This window comes from Arvicola amphibius, chromosome 5 (genome assembly GCF_903992535.2).
Source record: "Arvicola amphibius chromosome 5, mArvAmp1.2, whole genome shotgun sequence".
Lineage (NCBI taxonomy): Eukaryota > Metazoa > Chordata > Mammalia > Rodentia > Cricetidae > Arvicola > Arvicola amphibius.
The window spans coordinates 147,856,904-147,872,858 of NC_052051.1; the positions used below are offsets into that span (position 1 = coordinate 147,856,904).

Consider the following 15,955-nt stretch of genomic DNA (forward strand, 5'->3'; position numbering starts at 1 on the left):
AGGCAGCATGAAGGACTGTGATTCCGTGTAACCTGGGTTGAGACTTGAGAACCCAGGTGTATCTGAATTTGAATCTTGCCTGCTTCCTAGTCATGTGACCTTGGCAAATTATTTGACCTTCCCAAGCATGTTTCCCTGTATGTACAATGAGAAGTGACAGCTGCCCCTGAGAGTTCCCGTCCAGATGAACTGACACAATAAGCAGCCCAGCCCAGGGCCTCACGTTGGAGACCCGAGGGTGTCTAACTGTTGCCAATATTCTGGAGAGGACAGTTGGCTTTTCTATCTTCAAAACAGAACTGCCTCACTGAAGTGTGACAGTCTGCCATTGTGCCCTGGAATTCAAGAGTAGGCATTTGTTCTGGGGAATTAGAAGCCCACCCGGGTACTTGTGCACCCCTCTTTCCCTGGAGGGGAGGGCTAGTGTGTGCAGGGACCCGAAAAATGCATGGTAGGGGGAACTCCTCTGACTTGTGGGGTCAGAGAAGGGTTGCCTGCCTGCTTTCAGGTCTGGATTTGAACAGGAACGGCTGGTAGGTTGGAGGGCTATGGAAAGAGAATCCCCTAAAAGGGAACAGTATGGCTGAACCTTGTGTGAGTATGGAGAATCACAGGGCTATGGAAGAATAAAGAAGTGTTCTGTTTTCTTAGGTCTGAGGACCAAGTATAGAGTAATGAATGGTAAGACTAGGTGGGCTGCTACCAGGATGTGAGCCATGCTGAAGTTCTAAAACTAAAGGGTAGTGGAAGCACTCTATGCCAAGAATATAATCAGGTTCACACTTTACACAGGCTGCTCTGTTAGTCAAGAGGATTATTGACTGAAAGTCACAAGACCAGGAATAGAAAACATAAAGAGAGATAGTTAACATTATCCGGGACAGAGGCAGTGGTGGTGTGGGTCAGGTCCATGCAGTAGGACACTTGCGGGATGGTACACGGGCAGACCAGTGTTGGCAGAACCACTCACCCAGCAGAGAGCATGGACGCGGGCTTCACTTTGCTCACCTCCAGACCAAGAACGGTGACAGGTGTCTGCATGAAGTGCGAGTGTGTAAGGAGTTAGCTGGTGAAGCCGTAGAGACGAGCTTCAGCTCCATCCTTCATCTCGGAGGACACCAGGGCTTGGAAAGGAGCAGATATAAGTAGTGGGAGTTGGCTGGCCTGGACTATGGGGTGGGTTCAGATCTTCCTTTCAGCATCTGGGCACGTCATATTTTCTAGGCCACTAAAAAGTTGCAGTGAGATTTTCTACCCTTTTCACCACCTGAAAATGTGAAGAAACAGAAGAGATTAAAATAAGAAAAGTCAATTATTGGCGTGTTCGTATCATGACTTATAGAAAGCGAAAAATCATAGTAGACCAGTTATTTAGTGGTTGAATTTAAAGAGTATTATCGGCTGGGTGTGATGGCATACATCTTTAATCCCAGAACTCAGGAAGATTGTTATAAGTTAGAGGCCAGACTGTTTCCATAGCAAATTCCAGGCCAGTCAGTGCTTCATAGAGACCTCGTCCCCCACAAAAGATTACTGCATAGTATTCCATCTGTGGCCCTGCTGTGTAGGAAATGATCCATAGAGTGGGTGACTTCCTGATCTACCTTAATAAAGAGTGGGGTAGGCATGTCATTTGATGGTTTTCCTAGGAAGTGCCATTCACCAGTGGGACAAAGCATTTGGCTGCTTGATTGCATGAGGGATTGTAGTAGATCAAGCACAGCAGAACTGTGGTCCCAAGCACCAATTTGATGGCTGCACAACATCAGAGCCAGGGGCTCTGGTTCTCTAGGCCTTGGCTTTGTGGGCCCAGGGTGACCGGTACAGATGTCACATGTGTATTCTAGACATAAAAAGGAAAGAGGAGCAGAGGAATGGTGGGTTAGAGTCTCTCTGACCTGGCGGCTGTTTCTCTAGAGAGTCTTTGGCTGAACACATAGCTCTGGCCGGTGGCCACTGATTGTACAAGGGGCTCAGAAGTGACATTGATTTTGGCTTAGTTTTAAACAAACCGAGCAGTATTTCTCCCTCAGCCCATTGTCTTCACAGTTGCAGAGGTGTGTGTATGAAAACCATGCTGCCACAGGCCTACAGTCATGAAGTCAAGAAGCCCAGTGGGGGTGGGGTGATCGTAGGAGAGGCACCTATGTGCTTTACTGGCTGAGCCATCTTCCCAGCCTCCCTCATTTATACACATTTCTATTGTCTGTTAATCCAGGCTATCGGGAATGCCAAGACCACTCGCAACGACAATAGCAGCCGCTTTGGGAAGTTCATTGAGATTGGCTTTGATAAAAAATACCACATCATTGGGGCCAACATGAGGACCTACTTGCTGGAGAAGTCTAGGGTGGTCTTTCAGGTGAGTGGCAGGACTCGGTCATTTGTATTCTGCTGCCAGTATTGTTCCGCCCACTCCCTGTGCGCTCAGTCTTGTGGCCCGGGATCAGCGTTCTTGTTTTCATTCTTCCCTTTCAGAGTAAACAATCATTTAGACTAAGCATTAGGTCTCTGCAAATGCTTTGCACAGCTTTGCCTGTTGTGTGTTAAGCAAATGCTGGATCCTGGGATAAAGGACAGGGCGCTCCTCCTGAGGTTTTTACAGCCTTCCCGTTAGAGAATGTGATGCACAGAGCCTGGGCTGCAGCTTTCAAAGAACCTGCTTGTTGGGTGGGTCAATATACAGGTGTGGCTAGAAAGATAGGTGTACATGCTGACATCACACACACACACACAGAGACACACACACACATACACACAATACACACATGCATACACACACATACAATACACACACACACACACTCACACACACACACATTATTCTTTCCTAGGAAGCAATCCTCATTTCTTCTCCTTCATAGCCCTTGATTGTTCCCTGCTGACCCTCCTTGGTCTCTGCCTGAACCCTTTCTCCCTGTTCCTTGCTTCTAGCAACTCCACCTACCATTCTCCTGCAGCAGCCCCACCCTTCCACCTCTGGACTGAGATGGCAGAGGTGACCTGATTCAAGTCTGTAGCTTGCATTTTCTTATGCACAGTGACTTCCCAGTCCCCAGAATTCAGCTCTTCCCAGAATCCCTCAGAGTCTTCTGAGCTATATCTTAGTGATGACTCCCTGCTAATGGGTAACAAATATTGCATGAACTTTTAGGCCAGCCCTGCCTTCCCTCACAGGTTGGTTGGGCAGTCCTGCATCCTTCCTTCAGTGCAGCAGAGAGAGCAGGCAGCTCTATTGGGTGAACTGACAAGCTGCCTGTAATCCACCCTGGCTTTGAGCTTTCCTCTTCCATGGCTGTCTATCCAGGGCTCCTAAATATTTACACACTGTCTCCCCCTCCACCCTACAAATTTAAGGTTATTCTAGTTATGAGTGTCCAGTCAAAGTCATCAGAGATTCCTGACTGACCAGCCCCAAAGTGTAGGCAAACTCGGCTTTAACTTAGTCCCAAGCCCTGGAGGAGCTTCCAACAGGGTAGCAAAGGTCTTACAGTATCAATCAAGCAGCACACGGATGGTAGTTTTTGCTGGCTGACCCGCCATTTGTGGTATGGCACTGGTGTTTAAATATAGTAAAAAAAAAAGGAAATGCCTGCTTCCATGTAAACCAAGAGGTAAAGGTCCTCACAGAAGAAGGCCCAGTCATAGCAAATAGAAAATAAGGCAGGTGAAACTGCAGGTGGCTGAGGTATGGAAGAAAAGCCTGAGGGAGGGTGGTCTAGCTCACACCACCTAGGGTCAGAGTGGCCAAGGAGGTGATGGAGGAATCACTGACTAAAATGGATTTCCTTTTCTCCCCCAGGCAGAAGATGAGAGGAACTACCACATCTTTTACCAGCTCTGCGCTGCTGCCAGCCTTCCTGAATTTAAAGAACTCTCTCTAAGTATGTCAGCAGGTACCCAGGGTCCTCTGCAAAGGCAAAGCTGCATCAGGCAGCAAGGAGCTCTGCCCAGAACCCTGGCTTGTAGGTTCTTGTGTCAGCTCTGCCCCTGTCCTTTAGTCCCATCAGAACCTCACTGTCAGTTACTAAAGCAGGGTTCGCTAATCCTAGGCTACCTGCAAGGGTTGAGCTACAGGGGTGGGAAGTGTGTTTTGCCGAGCAGTGCAATTGTCCCCTGCTTTAAGAGGCATGTTATGAGACTGATGGTTCAGTCGGGTGCTGTTGCACAAGCATGGGGACCTGCATTTGGGTTCCCAGAAAGCTGTATATGAATCCATTTCAGTAACCCCAGTCCTGGGGAATGGAGAAGTGAATTCCTGAAGTTCTGTGGCCAACCAGTCTGCCTAGCTGGAATAGATGGGCTCAGGCTCAGTAAGAAGCCCTGTGTGAAACATTGTGGGAGAGAAGTGAGCAAGGAAGGCACCTAGTGTGACTGCTGGCCTCCATGGATGCTCACAGACCCACACAAGCATGTACATATGCAATATACATGCACATATTATTTATTAAAAGAAAAAAAGTGTGTCTTCTTTCTGCACCTTGAAAAATGGGTCCCTTTCAGACAATCTAGAGATTTACATAATGCTCTTTGCTATGGGATAATGCTTTTGTACACTGTAAAGATTTGTCACTCATATTTGTTTAATAAAATGCTGATTGGCCAGTAGCCAGGCAGAAAGTATAGGTTGGAAGTACAGACTAGGAGAATTCTGGGAAGAGGAAAGGCAGAGATGCAGTTACCAGCCAGATGCAGAGGAAGCAAGATGAGAATGCTGTACTAAGATACCAAGCCATGTGGCTGAACATAGACAGGAACTGTGGGTTAATTTAAGTTGCAAGAGCTAGTTAATAATAAGCCTAAGCTAATAGTCCAAACAGTTTATAATTAATATATGCCTCTGTATGTTTTGTTGGGACTGAGCTGCTGTGGGACCCAGAAGGACAGAAACTTGCGTCTACAACTGATCACTTTCCTTTTACCAACATGTGTTGAGTCATATTTTAGGGCTGAGACAGAAAGGATAGGAACAGTGCTGGCCTTGGTGGTAAAGGCTGCAAAGTACACATATGAAGGATAAGTCACAGTTAAGATAAGAGAGATTCAATACTGCAAAACTGTGGATCCCTTCTGAACAGCCATGGAAGCTTCTAGCATGTCCATGGTGGAGCGCTAACTGGAAGGAAGAGAAACAACCAAGTGCCTCACAGCCACCATAGTCAATGTAGTGACTCATTTGTCTCTATAAAGTAAGTGGGCCCATCCTTTGTTTTCCCCATGAATACATTAGTAGATCCCCCTTGTTTTAAGCATTGATATGAGATGGAGTAGTGGGCAGGCTTTTATTCCTGACTGTGTTTCAGTGAGCATCTCTCCTTGGGCTGGAGCTCCTGCCTCCTCTCTCTGGGACTGGATCGTCTTGGTTCTGAGACCTCAGACCCTGAATGATGAGGGGCCATCCAGGAGCTGAACAGCATCTTGTCGTTGGCCTATTATCTGTATTTGGGTCTGTGTATGGAGAGCCTTGGCTAAAAAATGATGTGAAGAGCTGGTTTGTTTAGGCAAAGGCTGGTTGGTCTTTGCAGCTCTGAGATAAATAGATTGTTGAGGTTATGTCCCCAAATCTTAGCTATCCTGAAGATCCAGCACCAGTCCCAGCTGTGTCCCCAGCAGCTAAAGTCTATTAAGTAGTATCATAGTCACTGATCTATTAATGTAAAGAGATACAATGACCACAGCAACTCTTATAAAAGAAAGCATTTAACTGGGGGCTTGCTTACAGGTTCAGAGGTTTAGTCCATTATCATCATGGTGAGGAGCATGGTGGCATGCATAACACTGAGCAATAGCTGAGTATTATCCTGATCTGCAGGCAGAGAGACTCTGGCCTTGGCATGAACTTTTGAAACCTCACAATTCCACCCCAAGTGACACACTTTCTCCAACAAGGCCATACCTCCTAATATAGGCAATTCTTTTTCAAACCCTAAGTGGTTCCAGGGTTTGCTTGCTTCCTGATAAGTTCCTATGGTGTTCTTTGTATGTTTCACATAATTTGATTCATTCATCAACTCAGGCCATGTTGGCACAATATTGAATGACACAGCTGTGGGTTCTACTGTAGTTTAGCCTGTCAATTACAGGATTGGAATGGTAAGCACTATGTTGCAGGAAGCATAGTCTCAGGCCAATGTGTCCCCTATAAAAAGTCATAGTTTACTTGGAACCCAGAAAGGACACATTGGATGGTACCCGCTGTGCTGGCCTATCCTGTTGTGCAGTTGCTGGCAAGGCTGATCCTTCCAGGGTTACCATAACTTCCAAGGACAAGTAACACATGCTCCCAGATAGTGCAAGTTCTCGGTGGCCCTTGTTTGAGCACTGGCCTGACCTGGGGCCTTTTGGGTTGGATGCCAGGTCTTAGTCGCAAGTGGTCAGATAAGCAACTACAGTATGGACCACTGTCATTGTCCTCTTGTCTTCCCAGAATATTGGGGGAGTTTCATGGCCAACCTGCAGAAGCTAATTTTCTCTAAGGTTGGTTTTATGGAGAATCAAATAGTGACAAGATCCACCTGACTGGCCACTTTGTCCTGAGTGGAACTTTAATAGGGAAGTTGCCTGACTTCTTCATTTATGTGAGTTGTATTGAGGTTTAAAATGACTTTCCCTTATTTTCTGTCTGTGAAAGGTACAGACTCCCTGGGCTTCTGCCAGGATCCTTGAAAATTACTCAATTCAATCAATTTCTTGCATCTTGGAGTGAAATGATGAGCCTATGATAAGCCTGTGGCCTTGTGGGTGGATTGGTTTCACCAATAACCCTGATAAATAGCTGTGAAAGTCAAGTAAGCAGGCTAGCCAAAAGCTCCAGGAGATTCTCTAGACACCATAATCCTTCTGTTGTTCTTAACCTAAAACACCTTATGCAGAAACCTCTGGCAGCCTGGCATGAACTTGCTCATCTGTCTGGAGATGGACGACATGGATTTGTGTCATGTTGCTCTATTCTTCTACCCCATTGTTGTTCTTTATGGTTAAAATGACCTTGGGAAGTTTAGAGCAAAGTCCAGTGGAAATTTCCTTGGGGAACAGTGATGGTAAAGTTCCCATCTTCCTTAAATCTGTTGCTCAGGTGGTTAAGGAAGTCCCCCTTCCTTTTAGCTCTCATGAGTGTGTTGACACACTTTTATCATGGTCACCATAGACTTGCACAGGTCAGAGTACAGCCTTCCCAGGTGAGGTCCAAGGTCTGTGACATTGGCCTTGATGTTTGGTGCTCCGATCATAGATTGATGACTTCTTTGTGCTCTGTTGACTGCCTGGGCCAGTGTCTGTCTTATGAACCAGTTAATAGACATTTTAGTATTTATTGATCCTTGTAAATTCTTAGGAGAGAGGAAGTGGGGCGAGGAGGAGAGAGAGAGATGGTAACTGGATGGTAAGAGAAGGTATTGTGAGTAGGAAGGAAGGATGGTGCTGGCTTCATGGACCTGAGTGGAAAACAGTTGAGCTGCAGCCAGCCGGACAGGGAGGGAGGGAGTAGTCATACACTGCTTTCGTGTCTCTTACTAAGGGGTCCTGTTATGACAGCCTGTGACTGCAGACAGGAGGAAGCAGAGAAGGAGATGACCTTGTTGACAGCAGTTAGATCCGTCAGCAGGCAGTGTCACCTCAGCCTAAGAAACAACCCAGCTGGACCTGAGTTTGGAAATGCAGAGTCGGAAAGGTGGGGGTGGTCTGCCAGACACAGAACAGCAGGCGGCAGACCCTCGCTCTCCACAGTGATGGATCTTTTGAAGATGCTGAAAATGCCTTCCCTCCATTGCGGAAGCCAGATGTCCTCCTGTGGAGTCTCTAGTGACTCTGCTGTCTTGGCTGACATTCAGTAATGAGTTTTTTTAAAAAAAGTCATGGGACACTAAAGATCCATCATCTCTCAATGGAATGCTGCAGTAGTGGCTCTCCATCCTGGTCATCCCCTGGTAAGCCTGTGCAGCCCCATAGCATGCCGTAGTCCTGCTCATTATGCTGAAAAGTGGGAGCAAGTACTTTAAAAAAAAAGTGAGTCGTCTTTAGGTGGCACTGGGAAAGCTGCCAGATAAGCTATTTTGAAGAGTGAGTCTAAGAGGAGGAATTGCATTATTAGCCTTTTGGATCTATTCTTGCTCAGAACCCTGAGCTTGTGGAGTAATTAGCTACGAAAGTGCTAAATATGTTTTGCAAGCAAGTCATAAAATTTTACTTTTGTTGGAGCTTGGAGTGGGTAAAGGGCTGAAGGCCTTTCTTTTCCAGTTCAAGCACCTTGGCCTCCATTCATCTAAGTGTGCAAAGTCCATCCTCCAGGAACCCTCTCTCAGCACACAGAGGATGCTCCATGTATTCCTTTCTATGTCCTGCTCTTCAGGTGTTGGTCTAGCCTCCTAGAGTGCTGGTGGTGTATCAACCTGAGCATCAGTGCTGAGTTCTGACACTTTGTAGCTGGGCCTGGCAGTGTTTAGCGCTCAGTTTTCTAGAATTGTTGGCATTGTTGGTATATAGGAGCACCAGGCCATGGGTAGAGATGAGGAAATAGAGTAGTTAGGGACTGTTGATAGCATGACAAAGGGAAGCACTGAGGAGAGACTGTGAGGAGACAGACATGTAAAGAACACAAAGAGAAGAAATGAACAAGCCCTGAATTTGAAGGAGTAGGGGGTGACCATGCCACAGAAAATTTAACACATTGACCCTTGCCTTGAGGGCAGTGAGACTCTTAAAGGGCTTTATGTAGGAGGTGATGTCACTGAAGTTAGCAGCATTGGGGGGCAGGGGATTGGGAGAATGTAAGCCAAACTGCAAAGATAGGTTTAGAATCTCTTACAACATTCCCCGAGACAACACTTGCCAAAGGTCAGACCCACAGCAATGGCAATCAGCAGGCAGACAGAATGGAAAAAGACCATAGACATTCTTAGATATATTGAAGGACATGGCGTTGAGGGCTTGGAGTTGCTGTGGAGTGTGTTTAGCTGACGTGTATTCAGTGTCTATTACTGGGTCCTGAGAAAAGGATTCTGCAAGGGTTTCTCAGGGAAAGAGGAAAAGTAGCCTGTGTCCAATCTTGGCCTTCTATCAAAACCAAAGCCGAGCGTGAAGTGCCAGGCAGGGCTGTCCTTACATTTTGTCAAAGACTTAAGTACTTTCATAAGATAACGTTTAAAAAAAACTGTGTGTATATATGTGGGTGGGTGTCTATGAGTGTCAGTGCCCACAGAGGCCAGAGGCTTCAGATCCCCACAAGTTGGAGTCAGAGGAGGTTTGGAGCCTGCTGGCATAGATGGACACTTAGCATCAAACTTCTACCCTCTACAAGAGCAGTGCATGCTCTTAACTGCTGAGTCCTCTCTTCAGCTCTGCCCCTAATAATTTTTACCATAGTCAATCATTGTTCTCCAGTCTGACCTCTGAGGCCAGCCCCTTCGTAGGAGCAGATATCACTGTCCTCTGAGGAATGCCATTCTAAAGACCTGTTGGATGGTCACCTTTTGCTAAGCTTGGCTCTCACTTGTAAAACAGCACCGACTCTCCTTTCTTACCGCTGTCCGAAGGGAGAGGGAACCTGGGAGGTGAGAGAACATGGTGTAAGGATACCAGCCCTTCCTTGTCCTCGTAGCTCAGTAGCTCCTGTGTGCCCTGACATTGTAAAATAGCCAAAACCAAGTCCCGGACACCCTCCATTGCCTCTCACTTGTCAAATGTGGCTGCTGGATGAGTATCACCTGAGGCCAGAAGTGTGGGATTCTAGGGTGTGACTCTAAGTATCCATTTTCCTTGTATGTTAGGTCCTTTAAAAACTCAAATCTGAGCCGGGCGGTGGTGGCGCACGCCTTTAATCCCAGCAGTCGGGAGGCAGAGGCAGGTGGATCTCTGTGAGTTCGAGACCAGCCTGGTCTATAAGAGCTAGTTCCAGGACAGGCTCCAAAGCTACAGAGAAACCCTGTCTCGAAAAACCAAAAAAAAAAAAAAAAAACCTCAAATCTGAGTTAAATGATGTTACACCGAGCTTCCCATGACCTGTCCTACCTTACCAAAGTGTTCACCATTCCTGTTTTACATACACACTTTGACTGCAATGCCAGCTTCCCTATTACTCAGTTTTCGTTCTCATTTTCCATTGCAGATAGGGTATTCTAAAGGAGTACACATCCATCTAACACCAACAATCAGTGAGACTGGCATGTTCAGAGTAGACCTCCTCGTAGGTGGTGGTCTGGGGTAACTGGGAATGAAGACCTCTCTAGAGCCTCCCTTCTTCCTGCCTCCCACAGCATGTGCAGAGGACTTTCTCTATACATCCCACGGAGGAAGCACGACCATCGAGGGTGTCGATGACGCAGAGGACTTTGAGAAGACACGGCAAGCCCTCACGCTCCTTGGTAAGGAACTGCTGAATGAGAGTAGCCTGCACAGGGTCTGATCCCGTGGAGGGGAAGAACTGAGGGGAGGTCTCACTGCCTTACCTACTAAATTGTCTGAACGTGATAGATGTCTTCTTGTGCTCTTATCTCTCTTGGTCCTCAGACTCCAAAGTTTAGAATTTGGAAGCTTTCCTTGAAAGAATCTTTTGATTCAGGTACTGCACAGTATCCTGCCCCTTACTTGGGTGTTGGAACCCATGGAGAGAAGCCCAGTGTAGCCATGTCTTTGTGTCCTGTGGTCTGAGTTCAGAGGCAATGTGTGCCCCCAGAAAGACCCTCCCACTGAGCCAGACCACCTGCGTACTAGCCCAAGCATCTGAGCAGAAGCAGACCCCAGTGTCCGGGAGCCTATGGCTGTGTGGTATTGCTGGTGTACTCACCATATGTGTTGCAATCCTCGAAGCAGGAAGTTCTTTGTGACCCTCTTTAAGCAGACGGGCTTGGTAGAAATGGGGAGAACAGTTCCTATACCAGCCTGTTTTAGGAGTGAAGCACTCCCAGGTTCGTAAGATGAAAGGTAATTCTTTCCTAATTGGGAAGTTAAAATAGTCAATCCTGGGGCCCGTAGCCAGGCAAAGGGAAGCTCAAGGAGCCTGAAACTCAGGAAGTGATTCAGCTGGCCACGGTGTCTTCCACAGCCCTTCTCTGACAGAGAGAAAGCTTTGGCTTCTCTGTCGGGTTACTCTGAACAACATCTGTTCAGTTCTGTGGTAGAAGCCAAGTTTTTTGTCAGTGTTCAAATTAAATGTGAGCAAACTGGACACACTCTAGTCTCTCTGGGGAGGAGAGAAAGGGCTTGTGTTCTGGTCCCAGTGTGGTCATTTCTCTGGGTAGCCGAGACAAGGGTAGCGTTCATCTTTTGTACCTGTGAGTTATCAGGAGACAGAAGGCCCCCTGGTTCTGTGGCCATTGCAATCTTTCTGTTTCCTTTTCATCCTTTTCCCTCAGCCTTAGGTGTGGGGTTGTACCGTAGTGTTGGGTCAGTTACCATTTATCCTCCTTTGTCATGGGATGTTTAGGTTTTACTTGTTCAGAGGACCCCATGATAAGAAAGGGCTTTCTTGTTGGTAACTGTTTGGGCTGTTCACTTTGTGGATTATCTGGGCAAAGTTCTAACCCTACTAAGATCAGTCTTTGCCTCCTATTGGACAGGTGCACTGGCTGCCGTAGCTGGAGTAAAGCTCTGCCTTAGTAATATACAGGAACGTGAGGAACAGCTGCCGTTTCTTCAGTAGAAAGCAACTTGACTAACATTCATCGTACTGTTCTGACAACTTTTTTAATGAGTTTGAATTATTTTGAAATTTAAAAAGAACTAATACCTTGATGCTAAATCTAAATTTTAAGAGATATGCCTTTGGTAATTGATGTAGGCAAATAACAAATTTGATGATCAAATTTGTTGCCGCAGTGTTTCTAGGCTGTGGGTGTTTCTGTCAATGATGGGCATGTATCACAAGGCAGACGGCCACCTTCTGCTAGCACTTCCCATAAGCCAGCAGGCTGGTCAGTCCCTGGAACAGTATTCCCAGGGTGTGATGGAGGGGTCTCTTTCTTCCCCTGTTGGCCTGTGGTTGTGTCACAGATGTTAGCAGGATATTAAGTTAGGAGGAAAATGACTACAGTTAGATGGCCATCCTTATTAAACTCATAAAAGCATCCATAAAGTGTCTGGTGAAATGAAGTCCAAAATGAGTCAATCCTACTGCTGTCTCTCCGTGCTCCTGAATCCGCTAAATGATAAGGTGCCCCATCTGGTGTGATCCAGACGGTCAGAGTGAGGTTGTTTGCCTCTCAGTAGGAGCCCTTTGCCCTCTGAGATGATCCTGTGAGTGGTAATTACTTGGCCTGGCTGGTTTTAGGAGTCATTAACCCAGGAGAGAAAAATCAAACAATTTCTCAAGTCCTAAAAAGGGTAAAAAATCCTTTCTATCATGGGACAGAGATTGGATGTCATTCATGCATTTTTTTTTCTCCTTCAGGAGTGCGGGAGTCCCATCAAATAAGCATCTTTAAGATAATTGCTTCCATCTTGCATCTTGGAAGTGTGGAGATTCAGTCAGAGCGTGATGGGGATTCCTGCAGCATACCAGTAAGTGGCACCAGAGGTAAAATATGCAGTCAACTCAGATCCTCCAGCCTGACACCATGGGCATTTTCTCCTGTGCTTAGAGGGCACCCCTTGGTTATTTATTCCGAGCAATAATGACATCTGTTTTCTCACTGATAAAGTTTTAAGAACCAATCCATTTCAAATCAGCTTCCATCAAGTTGCTATCACTGTGGCATGGGATTTAGTGGCTAGTCGATAAATTTGTTTGATGGGTTTATTTTCCAAATACTCTGAGGTACATAGAGTTCTACACCATGTCATCAATCTGTTGAGTACCTTGCGGGCTGCAGCCTGAGCTCTTCAGAGCAAGGAAATGGAATACTGGACACCGTCATCGTGACTGCTTCTAAAGAGCAGGCATTCTAACTGGATGGCCATGTTGGGATGGCGCGTGCTGACCTTTTCCCAGCCCGAGGCAGAATATTAAGCAAGGCATCTCAGTCAAAGGCCTACCAGCTATGACAGCTCCTTAAAGGCTCACGATAAAGGTCCTTTCCCCTGAGCCTAGTGCCACAGTGGACTTGCGGTAGACAGGAATGTGTGTGTGTGTGGAATGGAGGATGCTGGCGGGAGTTCATGTGATGGGGTAGACAGTGTCTGCTGTGTCCTGTCTGCAAGTTAATACTGTTGGCCAGGGCTAAACCTGGCACTCTGACCTTGAATAAGTGCATTAGCCACATTTCCACATCAGCGCTTATTTGTGACTAGCCTAGAAGGATGTGTGATTCTTGCTTCTTGGGATGTGGGATTTAAATAACCAGATTCCAGGAAAAGTCCAAAGATGTCGCTACAAAATTCAGATGTGGGTGTGTGACCATGCCACAAGCTAAAGCTGTTGCCCTTCCCACTTATGGATACTGCTATTTGTGTGGCACTAGAGTTAGCAGAAGTTCAGAATATCCCTACCTCTAGGGAGGAAAAGACCTGAACTCTCTTAGGGTTCAATAGAGTTCCTCCCCAGCCTCACACGTTGTCCTTAAGTGAGAAATGTTGCTATGGGTGAGCTGGTGCCGGGTTGTCGCCTTCTCCACTGTGGACTCTGCAGCCTCAGGACCTCTGAGAAAGGGAGGATTTTGGAGCTTGCCACATCCCAGTGCAGTCTCTGACATCAAACACCCACAAGCTGCGGTGCATGTGTGCACTGTGGGGTGCATAGAACCTACAGTGCAGTAGAGATGGCACAGTAATGCTTGGATAGCAAGCGGGGAATTTTTAGGACTGCGGCCTGTCTGGTGAATACAGGCCCAGATTGACCCTAGGAGGGAGTTTTTCAGGCTGGTGAAGAATTGACCCTCTGTGATCTCTGCCCTAGGGAGGAAAGCGTGCAGTGTTTATGCCTCCCAAATGCACACCCCTTCCTGGCAAATGCCCTGTGTATCTGTAATGCAGCTGAATTCTGTAAGGGACTAGGAAGATTGGGAAGACATGCATTGACACATTCCTGGTTTAGGCTGGTGATAGGCACTTTTGGTGTGTGCCTGTGTTGCTAGGGATCAAGTCTTAGGTTCCTCAGCATGAGCTCTCCACCTCAGCGACACACTTGGCCTCCTTGCCATGGAGTCTCACAGCATGTGAAGCCTACCTGCTTCCCCTGGGCACTGCGTTCCTTGTGTGATTATTCGCTATGTTTCTCTCTCTCCATCCTCTTCCTCCCCCCTCTTCCGAACTGATGAAGAGGATAAGTCTACTTGTTCTCAGTCACTTTTGCAGTGCCCAGGGCCCAGGAGGCACTCCAGAATGGGTGGCCGGGTGATTCATTGAGGTGTATAGGCCACAGTGGTGTAAAAATGAGAGCCAGTGTGGATGAGACACCCAGCGGGTGCAGGTGAGGAAGTGCGGCCCTGAGCACGTGTCCCAGAGGTGAGTCAGGGCTGGTACCTTCTTTGGAAAGTCCAGCCTTGGGCTTGTAGGTACAGTGTCTCTGATATTATGACTAGTCCTTCACTCCTGGGTGTTCAGATGAGGGGAACATCATTGATTGGTGCCTGTTCCCCAATACCACCACTGAACTGTAGGGTCATGTCTGCTGCGTCACTTTCTGCTTGACACGTAGGGGCACAGTGTGTTTGTGAGGTCTGTACGAAGATGGGACCATCAGGACACACTCTGGACTGAGTTGGTAAACTTAGGAGCACAGGCTGCAAGAGTGATGCCAGCGCCAGGGTTGCCAGGGTTCAAATCCCGACCCTGCCATTTCCCAGGGATGTAACTTAGAGATGCCCCCTTATCTCCCTATACCTGCTTCCTCCTCGACACACTGCGAGTAGGGGGAGAATGCAGCCCCGTGTGGAAGCCATCACTTGGGGCTGATGGTGATCTTGATAAGTTCTGGATTTATGCCATTCTGGTTGTTTGGGCCAGAATGAACCTTTTCCAGAGCGTGCCTCTTTATATACAGAGGAGCAAAACTAAATAAATCCCAGAGAGGGGAACCTCTTTCATAAAGGGTGGAATGACTAACACTCGTGCCAGGACAAGGCCCATGCTGGGTTCTTTCCCAGTACCACTTCTTACTTACTCAAACTTTTGACCAAGTGACGTGGGCCACCCATGCACACTTGCCAGTGGTCCATCCTTGCTTACGGGAAGCATGCCCTAATAACCCCTTTCAGATGGATCCTTGGTATGGTCCTCTGGTACACAGGTAGGTTTGCTGTCTACTGCTAAGCAATGTGCCTTCTGCTCTGTAGTTTTCGTTTTTAATTAAGGCATGAGAATGTGTTCCGTGATTGCCCGCGTTACCTTAGAGATGCGGCAGTGTGCAATTACTTGGACACCAGAGGCAATTTTTCCCTTTGAATTTGGCAATACAGGCTCATAAAACTAACCCGCTGTCTATAACGCTGGCTGCTTTAATGGATTTATCATCATCTAATTATACTTAAATGTAATGGCATGATGTTAGCACCTTTAATCAACCGGCAGGAGTGAGTGGGAGCAGAGAAGCCCCCACCGTGGTGTCTGGAGACCTGTCCCCTGGTGGCTATTAAAGAGTCAGCTCCATCACTGCCACACTCTAGCATGGGGGCTGGGAGCGATGAGGGGGCCTGGGAGCTGGTCCATGTTGTTTGCTGCAGGCAAACCACTCATTCAAATGTCAGGGGATCCATCTGTAGTGTGTGCCTAGCAATTAAGAATTCTTTAAAAATAGGTCAGATGAACAAATTGGACACTTGCCACCTGTAGACTTGTTGCCTGCCAAGCAGGCTCCAAATTCTAACCTGATTGGTACCATTATGTTGGAACAGGCAGGGGTAGAGTGGTTACAGAGTGAAGGCTGTGGGCAGAAGTAGCCATGACACCGTTAACTGCTTAGTGAGCCTGAAGGGCAGGTCTCTATACCCCAAGCCATGCCTTCTCAAGCTGGTTGTCTCGCTGGGTGGTCAGGGAGCCTCACTTAGCCTCATTTTCTTCATCTGTAATTCAGGATAGACCAGAATGG

The 15,955-nt window shown here is 47.2% G+C and overlaps 1 protein-coding gene across 1 annotated transcript in view; it reads left to right on the forward strand.

Annotated features, from left to right (window-relative positions):
• Nucleotides 1-15,955, forward strand: part of Myo5b (myosin VB) — a 182,930-nt gene that overhangs the window by 57,696 nt on the left and 109,279 nt on the right. The window contains exons 6-9 of the mRNA XM_038329582.1: nucleotides 2,219-2,362; nucleotides 3,803-3,884; nucleotides 10,251-10,358; nucleotides 12,383-12,492. Of these exons, the coding sequence (XP_038185510.1) occupies nucleotides 2,219-2,362; nucleotides 3,803-3,884; nucleotides 10,251-10,358; nucleotides 12,383-12,492 (444 nt within the window). The remainder of the gene's footprint in view (nucleotides 1-2,218; nucleotides 2,363-3,802; nucleotides 3,885-10,250; nucleotides 10,359-12,382; nucleotides 12,493-15,955) is intronic.